The sequence below is a fragment of the Notechis scutatus genome, chromosome 8 (genome assembly GCF_049901735.1).
Source record: "Notechis scutatus isolate UNSWTSFEM ecotype Mainland chromosome 8, rNotScu1.2, whole genome shotgun sequence".
NCBI classification, from domain to species: Eukaryota; Metazoa; Chordata; class Lepidosauria; order Squamata; family Elapidae; genus Notechis; species Notechis scutatus.
This window is the reverse complement of record NC_142016.1, coordinates 12,968,850-12,980,939: the sequence shown is the minus strand read 5'-3', so window position 1 is coordinate 12,980,939 and position 12,090 is coordinate 12,968,850. Positions and strand designations below refer to the sequence as shown.

Genomic DNA, 12,090 nt, shown 5'->3' with positions numbered 1-12,090 from the left:
TGGTAAAAAAAAAACACAGTAGCTCCTGTGAAGGTGACATGTTCATGGTTGGCTCAAGTCACAGATGATTAAAACTTTCTTGCACCACCTCCCTGCCTCACCTTTTTCTGAACCTGACCATAGATCATAGATTAATCATCCTTTGATTGCTATTCAGTTGCTACACCATTAGAAAAGGCTTGGAATATGAGTGAAAATGGGGACGCGGTGGCTCAGTGGCTAAGACGCTGAGCTTGTCGGTCAGAAAGGTTGGCAGTTCGGTGGTTCAAATCCCTAGTGCCGCGTGACAGAGTGAGCTCCCGTAACTTGTCCCAGCTTCTGCCAACCTAGCAGTTCAAAAGCATGTAAAAATGCAAGTAGAAAAATAGGGACCACTTTGGTGGGAAGGTAACAGCGTTCTGTGCACCTTCGGCGTTTAGTCATGCTGGCCACATGACCACGGAGACGTCTTTGGACAGCACTGGCTCTTCGGCCTTGTAACAGAGATGAGCACTGCCCCCTAGAGCCGGAAATAACTAGCATGTATGTGTGAGGGGAATCTTTACCTTTATATTATGAGCATATCTAGTTTCAACAATTGTATCTTGGTCTGCTTTGGGTCTGTTCTAAATTATAGGATTTGTGCCTTTCTTCCCAGCAAGTTCCTGAAGGCTGCTGATGAAGGAGAATTTGATTTTGTTTTGTTTTTAAAAATCTAGAATAGCAGTGTTTTTCCAAGTGACAATCACACTTCGGAGCTGCTTGCTAGAAACCACACTAAATGTTTACATGGATATAAACTTGGTTTTATTTAAACACATAATGAAAATTATATTAAATTAGTTCAATTACAGCAACGTCTTATTTCCACATTTTTATTTCCTCCCCACCCTCCTATTAAAAACCACAATTTAGCAGCAATTTTTAGAGAATTCTGCAGGTCATAGCTAAAGATTGGAGGAATAAAGGCACTTTGGGGCTAAAATAAATGGCAGCATTTCTCTGTCAGTAATTAGTTTCACAATAGACCTGTTAGCCAGTTAGTTAGTTAGTTAGTTAATAGGTAGGTCTGATTTACTTGAATGGAAGACCACAAGGATGTCCAGGGATGTAGGCTAGACTGGAAGAAGTCAATGGGAACCCCTTATCTACACCACTGCTAAGGAAATAACCTGGAATCATCAGAGGAATGTATATTCATGCCTATAAATATAGAATGAATTTTCCTTCTTTATATTTTTGGGGAAAAGTTCTAGGAAGATTTGGAGATACCTAAACTATTGGGAGAAAAAGAGCTGAAATCCTGCTTACATTTTATTTGGGTGTTACCAAGGAGGATGGACGTGGACATTTTATTTATTTGGGGCACTCCTTCCCAGATGTTCAAGGCAAGACATCCTTTGCACAATGGCTTGTGTCCTTGAAAACCTCATCAACAATAGCAACTAAGTTGTTTTATCAAATATGTACCTCTTGACTAGAAGTTGAGGCATGACAACTGGACTTCTTTCCTGTTTGGTTTGAAAGGTTTCATTGCTTATCCAAGTAGCTTCTTCAGTTAGAGCAAGTTGGTTAGGGGGATCCCGTATATGTTTAGTTAGTTGGTTTATTAGAGAGTGTCCCTAACCAACTTCCCAGCTCCCCACAAGGTCCCTGCTCCCCAAGGTCAAACACAACCCTGATGCGGCCCTCAATCAAGTTTGACATCTCTGCTCTACAGCATAGAGGCACCGATGGAAAAATAAAGCTACAAACTACGTGTCAAACAATGCAACAAGCTTCCCTATCACATACCTGGTCTGGAGGAGGCAAGAGGGGAAATAAAATGTGCATTGTGATGCTGTTGATGGAACAACCTTCCTATTACAGTTGATTTATTAGGTTGCTCACAAATATATAAGGTGCAAATATATAAGCTTGTAGTCTTGCTGTGGCATCACAACACACATATCATTTTGATGAAATCTTTGCAGATACCTCATGTACCATACTACGTAGACTGTGCTGCTCCTCAGTATATCCCAATCCTGTCCCTTCACTTGATGTTTAGTAACTTGCTCCGACTGAAGAAGCTACTTGGATAAGGCAGTGAAACATTACAACTGGAAGGAAAATAGGTCCAGTTGACATGACTCAACTTCCAGACAACTCTACCTGGGTGACTGAGAATTTTCATTGACATGGATCTCTTGAGTTTCTTCCAGTTGTATGATTTAAGATGAAGTCCAGGAGATGAGAAAAACGTGGCCCTGCTTCAGTAAAAGAAGGAAGAAAGGACTGGATTTGCATTTTCTTCGAAATTGCCTGAAGGAATTGGCCAAGCCGTGCTCCCATTAAGCAACAATTGGGAAAACAGCATCAGTAGTAACACCGCAGTTGTTGTCTTTCATGGACATGAGAATGTAACCATCGTTGCCCCAATAGGTTGACCAAGAGTTCTTGATGAGCCAGTAAAGCTCCCCTTGAAGGACACCATAACCAACAGCCAGGACAGCATGATCTAGCTCACCCCTCTTGTTTTCTAAAAAAGATAAAGAAAAAAGAATACACTCAGAACAAAATGATGTTTTGATATGTGTGATTAGGCAAAGGAATGCACCACAGCATCACTTAGGCTAAAAGACCCAGGCTGGGACTTTTGAATCCTGGATTTACAAAACTTGTGAAGATTAAATGGTCCTGTTTATTACTGCAGTTATGAAAATGCAGATTGTGGGCTTCACAACTGCAGTAATCAAGACTGCAATTTCTCTGCTTCTCTCCATCTTTATTGTGGTTCCATGATTCGCAGTATTATCTTTTAGGGATGTGAATTACAATTAACCAATTGAGAATTCGGGAAACCTCAGTGTTATGACCACTGGCATCAAATAACGTCCATCAGCATTCTTTCTGCAATCTAAAATTTGCAAATACATGCAAAACATCTACACTCCCTCCCCCCTCCCTCCAAAACCAACATGCTTCTAAACGTTTTATATAAATAATTATAAATGTCTTTTTAAAAAAGGGTTTACATTTAGAAATTTAAAATGATCTTAATGGAGAAATATAACATTTTAGACAAATAGTTATCCAATCTCTTCTTTAAAACCTCCATGTTGAAGCACTCAAAACTTCTGGAGACAATTTTTTCCACTGATTGTTCTGTCAGGAAATTTCTCCTTATTTCTAGGTTGCTTCTCTCCTTGATTAGCTTCCATCCTTTGCTTCTTGTCCTAACTCCAGGTACTTTGGAGAATAGATTGACCCTCTCTCCTTTGTGGCAGCCCCTGAGATATTGGAACACTGCTATCGTGCCATTCATTTCATTTAACAATTCATGAATAGCAGCGTTCCAATATTTGAGGTGCTGCCACAGAGAGGAGGAAGGGGTCAAGCTGTTTTCCAAAGCACCCGAAGGCCAGACAAGGAATAATGGATGGAAACTGAACAAGGAGAGATTCAACCTGGAAATAAGGAAAATATTTCTGATAGTGAGAGCAATCAACCCATGGAACAGAATTTGCCTTCAGAAGTTGTGGGAGCTTCATTACTGGAAGCTTTCAAGAAGAGAATGGACTGCCACTTGTCAGAAATGGTGAAGGGTTTCCTGCTTGGGTAGGGGCAGGGTTGGACTAGATGACATACAAGGTCCCTTCCAACTCTATTACTCTGTTAATCACGTCACCCCTAATCCTTCTCTTCATTAAATTAGACATATCCAGTTCCTGCAACTGTTCTTCATATGTTTTAGCCTCCAGTCCCCTAATCCTCTTTGTTGGTCTTCTCTGTACAGTAGAGTGTCAAGATCTTTTTTATATCATAGCAATCAAAAGATGCCTAGCTAGTAGTATCAATTTGAATCTATTCTGGATTGGTGAGGTAGGAATGGGGAAAACTCCATTGGTTATACCTGCATTGGTTGTTTCTTAAGCTCTTTGGAACATCTATAACTAGAGTTTTGAAAATGAATGGGATAATGGATTTGCATACTGAAAAACAGGACTGTATCAGCTGGAGATTAATAGTCATAACTGTGCTGCACACATAGCTCAATGAATCTTTAACATAGCACACAGATCATTGGGTAGGTGGTCCGGCAGGACAATTCTCCCTTCTTAGCCACCCTTGCTCAAGTTAATCCAACTGGGTATTCTTCAAAGCTGGTATCCCTTTCTCTGCCCCCTGTCCCAGCATGAGATGTTAAAGGGGCATGGAAAAACTGTGGTGATTTAATTCACAAAAGCAAGACAGAAGGAAGGAAGGAAGGAAGGAAGGAAGGAAGGAAGGAAGGAAGGAAGGAAGGAAGGAAGGAAGGAAAGAAAGAAAGAAAGAAAGAAAGAAAGAAAGAAAGAAAGAAAGAAAGAAAGAAAGAAAGAAAGAAAGAAAGAAAGAAAGAAAGAAAGAAAGGGGGGGAAGGAGGGAGGAAGGAAGGTTGGTTTTCTTCCTTCAGAATAGAAGCCTTTAGCTGTAGAAAAATGAAGGCTCTGGCTGAAATATGACACAAGTAGATTTCTCCTAAGGGCAGAATTTGGACCCAGTTCCTGTTGAGTATGAACTGCCCTTGGAATGTAATTTCAAGAATGCATCTTGATTTACCAGTTCCACATTAATGTGGTAAGCTATGGGTACTTCCACACAGAAGTATTTTTGCTCCATCAATGTATTTAAGTCCACTGTGTCATTATGTCATTTTTTTGGTTTGCTAACCCTGCTATAATCTATAATAAAAGTACATTAAAAAAATAAATAAACCAGAAGAAAATTGGCTCAGATACTTAAGGAAGGAGACATTGTGCAGATCAGGACAAACGCCCCATGGAGCAGGGGCTCGATGGAAACTTACTGCATTTGGGCTCGTAGTAAACCCCATTAGAATAGAAAGAGAACGTCCTGTGGGAGGCATCGATGCTGACAGAGACGGGTCCGTGCTTGTAAATGGCAGCCTTCAGAGCGGTGGTGTTCCCAGAAGTGACATTGACGTAGCTTGAGAGCTTGCTCACGAGGTGAGTCTCGTTGCTGTGACAGTAGCCATTCTGGTGGAAAGAGTAAACCCCATAGGCAAGATTCCATTGGCTGTAGCATCCATCCCCTGGACTTAGGGGCCTCTGAATGCCCTCTATGAATACAGGTAGTCCTTGACTTACAACATTTCATTTAGTGACCGTTCCAAGTTACAACGGCACTGAAAAAAGTGACTTATGACCGTTTTTCACAGTTACCACCTGTGAAGCAACCCTGTGATCAGGTGATCAAAATTCAGACGCTTGGCAACTGATTCATACTTGTGACCACCGCCGTGTCCCAAGGGCCATGTGATCCCCTTTTGTGACCTTCTGACAAGCAACATCAACGGGGAAGACAGATTCACTTAACAACTGGGTCACTAACTCAGAACTGCAGTGATTCACTGACAAGTGAGGCAAGAGAAGTTGTAAAACGGAGCAAAACTCACTTAACACATGTCTCACTTAGCAACGGAAATGTTGGGCTCAGTTATGGAGGTACATTGAGGACTAAGTTGTAAATAAATGCATAAAGATGCATGGACAAAAGCGACAGGGAAAAATAAATCCATGGGAATCTAGGCATACACAGATACATAAGAGGATACATGCATGTCAGAATTAAATGCGGTCAGGTGATGGCATGAAAGGATGCCTAGATGTCAAAACTTCAAATCTGGGGTAAAAAATCCCTGGGGGGAGGGTTTCCATCCTCACTTAGAACAGTCAGCATGCAACTGGTCATAAGTTGAGGACCATCTGCTAAACAACTAATTCCCACAACACTGTCAAGCTATCTAGAAAGGCAGTATTACCATCATTATTCTCATCCTCCCTATTACCTATCTCCTTATCTTCTTATGATTATAACTTTGTTGCTTGTATCTTAACGATTTATCGTGTTTACTTGATATCCTAGTATGATTTATGTTGATTGCTTATTTAGTACCCATGTCTCTCATTAAGTGTTGTATCTACTGTTTTATGATGAATGTATTTTTACAATGACTATGATAATGATCTATTGCTATTGTTGGATGTACACTGAGAGCTTATGCATCTGAGACAAATTCCTTGTGTGTCTAATCACGCTTGGCCAATAAAGAATTCCATGCCACACCATGCCATTCCTCCATTCCACTCCTCTATGCTATTCTATGCTATGCTATCAGTAGTGGGATTCAATTTTTTTTTTACTACCGGTTCTGTGGGCGTGGCTTGGTGGGCGTGGCAGAGGAAGGATACTGTACAATCTCCAGTCAGAGGTGGTATTTGCCGGTTCTCTGAACTACTCAAAATTTCCGCTACTGGTTTTCCAGAACTGGCCAGAACCTGCTGAATGCCACCTCTGTATGCTATGCTATGCTATGCTATGCTATGCTACGCTACGCTACGCTACTCTACTCTAGTCTACTCTATTCTATTCTGTTCTGTTCTACTCTACTCTACTCTATTCTATTCTATTCTATTCTATTCTATTCTACGCTACTCTACTCTACTCTACTCTACTCTACTCTACTCTACTCTACTCTATTCTACGCTACTCTACTCTACTCTACTCTACTCTACTCTACTCTACTCTACTCCACTCTATTCTACTCTATTCTATTCTGTTCTATTCTATTCTATTCTACTCTACTCTACTCCACTCTAGTCTACTCTATTCTATTATGTTCTATTGTATGCTACTCTACTCTACTCTACTCTACTCTACTCTACTCTACTCTACTCTACTCTACTCTGTTCTATTCTAATCCATCCCATCCCATCCCATCCCATCCCAAGCTGGAAACAAGCAGTTGCAACCAGTGTCTCTTTCAGAGCAAGTCTTAAGCCACACCCATTTTTCCCACACATCCAGAGGTCTTCTGGATGCCCCCCTAAGACACGGGCGTCTGTCACTCACTTGTCCTTTGTAGGGCCCATACGACTCGGTGGTGGCGATGCCGCCATGTTTCAGGATCCATTCAAACGCCTGCCACTCCTCACCACCATCGCAGGCGTAGTTCCCAAAACCCCAGGAGCAGTCGATGAGAATTTGTTGAGACAGCGAGATGAGATTCCCTGTCTGGGGAGCAAAATAAAACATACTTTGTTCAGGCTTGGTTGCCTTTCCTGGCAAGGGAGCAAAGCAAAGCTACCAATCGAGGTTCCTAACTGCATCAGAAAAATCACCGGAAGGGCTGTGTGTTTGTGTGTATACAGCATTTCTATTTTTACAGAAAGCAGTTGCATCCTTTTTTTTTTTTTTACAGCCGGGTAAAGGTAGTCCTCAACTTACAGCAATTCATTTAGTAACCGTTTGAACTTAGGACAGCACTGAAAAAAGTGACTTATGACTGGTTTTCACACTTACAACTGTTGCAGGAGCTTCATGGTTGTATGAATTGAGGCGCTTGGCAACAGACTCATATTTATGACGGTTGCAATGTCCCAGGGCCTCGTGATCCCCTTTTGCGACCTTCTGACAAGCAGAATCAAAGGGGAAGCCAGATTCTGTTACTAACTTAACAACTGCAATGATTCACTTAGCAAAGGTGGCAAGAAAGGTTGCAAAATGGGACCAAACTCACTTAACAAGGGTTTCACTTAGCTACAGAAATTTGGGCTCAGTTGTGGTCTAGCTGCATTGCTGTGCTTTGCAAAACAATAATCAAAACAATAATAATAACAAAGGATGTGACCATCCTTTGGAATCCTGGACAACACAAAGTTTTGTGGAATAGGAATGACAAAATAAGGGTAAAAGTCTGATTAAATTATTATAAATACCAGAAGCACCATTCTAAGGTCTTTCGCCCCCCACAAATTAGGGAGTTGGCCAAGTGTGGGCTCAGCTCAGGAATTCGTTTTCTCTGTAGGAACAGTTTTAATCTTTCTGGTTTTGTTCTGTTTCATTGCTAGAACTGCTGCTTTCTTTTTAAAAAAAGAAAAAAAAACCTCAACGGTATAATTTAGAAGACTGTAGATGGAACAACTTTTGAATATTACTCAGTGTATGTGGGTTTTTTTAAAAAAGACTGTCCCTAAAGCCTTACTGAGAAATCACGAAGAGATTGATTGGTATTTCTAAGGATCCTTAGAAATTGTTTCTAAAAGGTTATATACTAGGGCTGCGTAGTGCATCCAATTTGAAGAAATACTTTGGAAGAAATATTTGGAACACGAATGTGGCAGCTTTCCCAACTGAGCCCCGAGCATTGCATTGTCTTACGATGCCTTTTTCTTGTGCAAAATAATCGACGGAATAGAAATATACAGATAACAGATAATCAGAGTTGGAAGGGACCTTATAAGTCATCTAGTCCAACCTCCTGCCCAAGCAGGAGAGCATACGCCATTTCTGACAGATGGCAGTCCAATCTCTTCTTGAAAGTCTCCAGTGATGAAGCTCCCACAAGGGCAAGCAGTTCCATGGGTTGATTGTTCTCACTGTCGGAAAGTTTCTCCTTATTTCCAGATTGAATCTCTCCTTGTTCAGTTTCCATCCATTATTCCTTGTCTGGCCTACAGGTGCTTTAGAAAATAGCTTGACCCCTTCCTCCTCTCTGTGGCAGCCCCTCAAATATTGGAAGACTGCTACCCTGTCTCCCCTGGTCCTTCTCTTCACTAGACTAGCCATGCCCAGTTCCTGTAATCGTTCTTCGTATGTTTTAGTCTCCAGTCCCCTAATCATCCTGGTTGCTCTTCTCTGTACTTTTTCTAGAGTCTCAACATCTTCATACTTCATACTTGTTAGATAAGTTGGCTGTACAGATAGTCCTTGACTTATGACCACAACTGAGCCAAAAATTTATGTTGTTAAGTGAATTGTGCCCCATTTTGCAACCTTTTTTTAACCACAATTGTTAAGTGAATCCATTCTAGTTGTTACTTTAGCAACATGGTCGTTAAGTGAATCTGGCTTCCCCATTGACTTTGCTTGTCAGAAGGTCACAAAAAGGGATCACATAATCCAAGGACGCTGTGACCGTCATAAATATGAATTAGTTGCCAAGCATCTGAATTTTGATTAGGTGACCACGAGGATGCTGCAACAGTGTGTTAAAAACGGTCATAAATCATTTTTTCCAATGTCATTGTAACTTTGAATGGTCACTAAATGAACTGTTGTAAGTCGAGGAGTACCTGTATTCACCTAATGTTCTTTATAAAATATGCCTGACAAACCCTAATGGCTAAGGCAAAATTAGAGGCAACCATATTATGTGTTAGTGAGCTCTATGAATCAAGTCATTGGATTGGATTGTAACAGAGGTGGGCAACAATAGGCCCTTTACAACCTGTGGACTTCAACTCCCAGAATTCCTGAGCCAGCCAGGAATTCTGGGAGTTAAAGTCCATAGGTTGTTAAAGACCTACAGTTGTCCATTTTTGGACTATAATATTGATTCTCTACTTTCGCTTGCAGTATTATGGGGATGGAGCCATTCCAGTGGTGGGATTCAATTTTTTTTACTACCAGTTCTGTGGGCATGGCTTGGTGGGCGTGGTGTGGCTTGGTGGGCATGGCTTGGTGGGCATGGCAGGGGAAGGATACTGCAAAATCTCCATTCCCTCCCCACTCCTGGGGGAAGTTAACTGCAAAATCCCATTCCCTCCTCACCCCGCTAACCTGCTTTCCAGCTCAATTCTCCTGTGCAGGGCAACTAAAGAAGACCCAGCCGGTCAGCTGGGACTCGGGAGGCAGAGAATAGATGGGGGCAGGGCCAGTCAGAGGTGGGATTTGCCAGTTCTCCGAACTACTCAAAATTTCTGCTGCCGGTTCTCCAGAACTGGTCAGAACCTGCTGAATACCACCTCTGAGCCACTCTCAAAATGCTTAACTTGATTTATGCTGCATTCTAAAATATTATTAGGTATTCATAATTAAGTGCATTACTCAGTACAATGAAATTAGGAAGAGGAACTGAATTAATTTCTCTTTGCTTATGTAAAAACTAATGCTTGGAACAAACCGTTTATACTTATTAAAACAAACTATTTAAAGAACGTATTTGAAAGAGTTTGGCAACTTTAGCCATGTTCCTCTGTATATATATATATATATATATATATATATATATATATATTTGGGGTATTATTTCCCTCTCTGGCAAACTTATTGATATAGATATAAGTGATTATTCCATGTCCATGTTTAGCCTAGTTACTTATGTTATTTTTCTTTGGTTATTGATGCAATGCATAATGTTTATTCTGTAAATTCCACCAGTGATATTGAGTCCATTTGTTGGAAACAAGACCAGGATAGTGATATCTCTGTCTCTGTCTCCATCTCTAAGGTATCTCTATCTCTATGGTATCTCCATCTCCATCTAATCCTAATCTAATCTATATCATCTATAACTATCTATATCTATATACCTGTATCTATATCTATCAATCTTTGTCAATATGAGAACAGATATTGACAACTGAAGATCCAGTTTGGTATAGTAGTTAAGGTGCTAGCCTAGAAACCAGGAGAATGTGAGTTCTAGTCCCACGTTAGGCATGAAATCCAACTGAGTGACTTTGGGCCAATCCCTCTATCTCAGCCCATTCTACTCCACAGAGTTGTTTTGGGGGAAACAGGAAGAAGGAATATTAGATATGTTCGCCATCTTGATTTACTTATAAAATTGGATAAAGGATAAAGATGATAGATAGATAGATAGATAGATAGATAGATAGATAGATAGATAGATAGATAGATAGATAGATAGATAGATAGATATGGAGGGAGGGAGGGACAGACAGACAGACAAATAGTGGTTCTTGAGCCCCCTACATGAGAATTATGTGAGGCACTGGAATGCAAAACTTTCCAGTCTTGAAACATTCTGTGCATGTTCAAGATCTCAATTCTCCTTTTCAAACAGTTAACATGAATGTATTTTGGAACAGGGTTTTTTTTTTTAAACAAATGTGAAGTGTTTTGCACACTCCTAACCAACACCTTCCAAATTCTAAGGAAGCAAGCAGTTCCTACCTTAAGGAAGAGAGCTCCTTCAAGGGATCCTGTAGTAGAAAAACTCCAGCAGGAACCACACACAGCCTGATCTTTGACAGGAGTTACTGCCCCTGGAAAGAGCAAAGAGAAAATGTTTGCACACTTGCCTTGTCATCCTGCTGCACACCTCCTCTGATGCTGCTTATCTTCAGATGCTGCCAAACAAGACCAGAATCCCATTTTTTTTTTCTTTTTCAATAGTAAAAATCCAAAGGATACCTATAACAATGTTTAACGTTCATTCACCCACCCCAGAAGAATCGTTTTTAATTTTTGTCTTTGGCATTTTCTACCTATGCCATTTAGTATTTGTATCCAGATCCACTCTTTGTCACATCAGGTGAGGACTAAGGCTCTCTCTCTCCATTCATGAGTTTCAAAATCTTCTAGAATTCCCCTATTATCACTGGTGATATGAAGCCTGTTATCATTACATTATGTATTGTTTTGATACAGTAATTGTTGGATGATTCTAGACCAGAGGTCGCCAAACTTTTGGACCTCAGGGACCACCAAACTCATAATTTTAAATCCCCAGGGACTACTAACTGGTTCTGTGGGCGTGGCCTAATTTGTGGGTGTGGCTTGGTGGTCATGTGATTGGCTGGGCATGGCTTGTATGTAAATATTATAAATATTTATGTAAATATTGATTTTTTTATTCAAAAAAGAGCAACTTTTACCCAAAATCCGGCAAAGCAGGCAGGCAGATTGAGTTGCTCACAGAATCAGTCAGTGATCTATCTATCTGCCATCGGCTAGCTCAGTTTCTCAAATTTGCTTGACATGAGTCTGCACTGAATAATAGAACCTTCAGTCCTAAGGGAGGTTTGGCTGATCTAAAGACTAGCTAGAAAGCAAGAAATCCAACCATTTCCTGCTTCCTAGCTAATCTAAATCTCCTGGCACAGCAGAACGGATGATGGTCGGAAAAAGGAAAAATAGCAATTTAGCAGGCAAGTTTGCCGGGTAAGGAGTGAGTGGGCGGGGAGGTTTCCCGCGAGCCATGTGGGCTTGTGTTCCGGCGCAGCCTGGATTAATTGCTTTGGGCGGTTCTCTGGGGGTGAGATTTCTCTGCGGCCCACCAAAATTTTCTCACGGCCCACCAGTTGGCGACTGCTGTTCTAG

The 12,090-nt window shown here is 41.0% G+C and overlaps 1 protein-coding gene across 2 annotated transcripts in view; it reads right to left on the bottom strand.

Moving 5' to 3' along the window:
- Positions 1-763: 763 nt before the first annotated feature.
- The window catches only part of LOC113417639 (digestive cysteine proteinase 2-like), a 68,349-nt gene continuing 57,022 nt past the window's right edge, over positions 764-12,090 (bottom strand). For both annotated transcript variants that reach the window (XM_087970691.1, XM_026676136.2), the window contains exons 8-11: positions 10,942-11,033; positions 6,874-7,035; positions 4,808-4,997; positions 764-2,500 (exon numbers count right to left, since the gene is read on the bottom strand). In XM_087970691.1, coding sequence (XP_087826817.1) covers positions 2,313-2,500; positions 4,808-4,997; positions 6,874-7,035; positions 10,942-11,033 — 632 coding nt within the window. In that variant the 3' untranslated portion in view covers positions 764-2,312. The remainder of the gene's footprint in view (positions 2,501-4,807; positions 4,998-6,873; positions 7,036-10,941; positions 11,034-12,090) is intronic.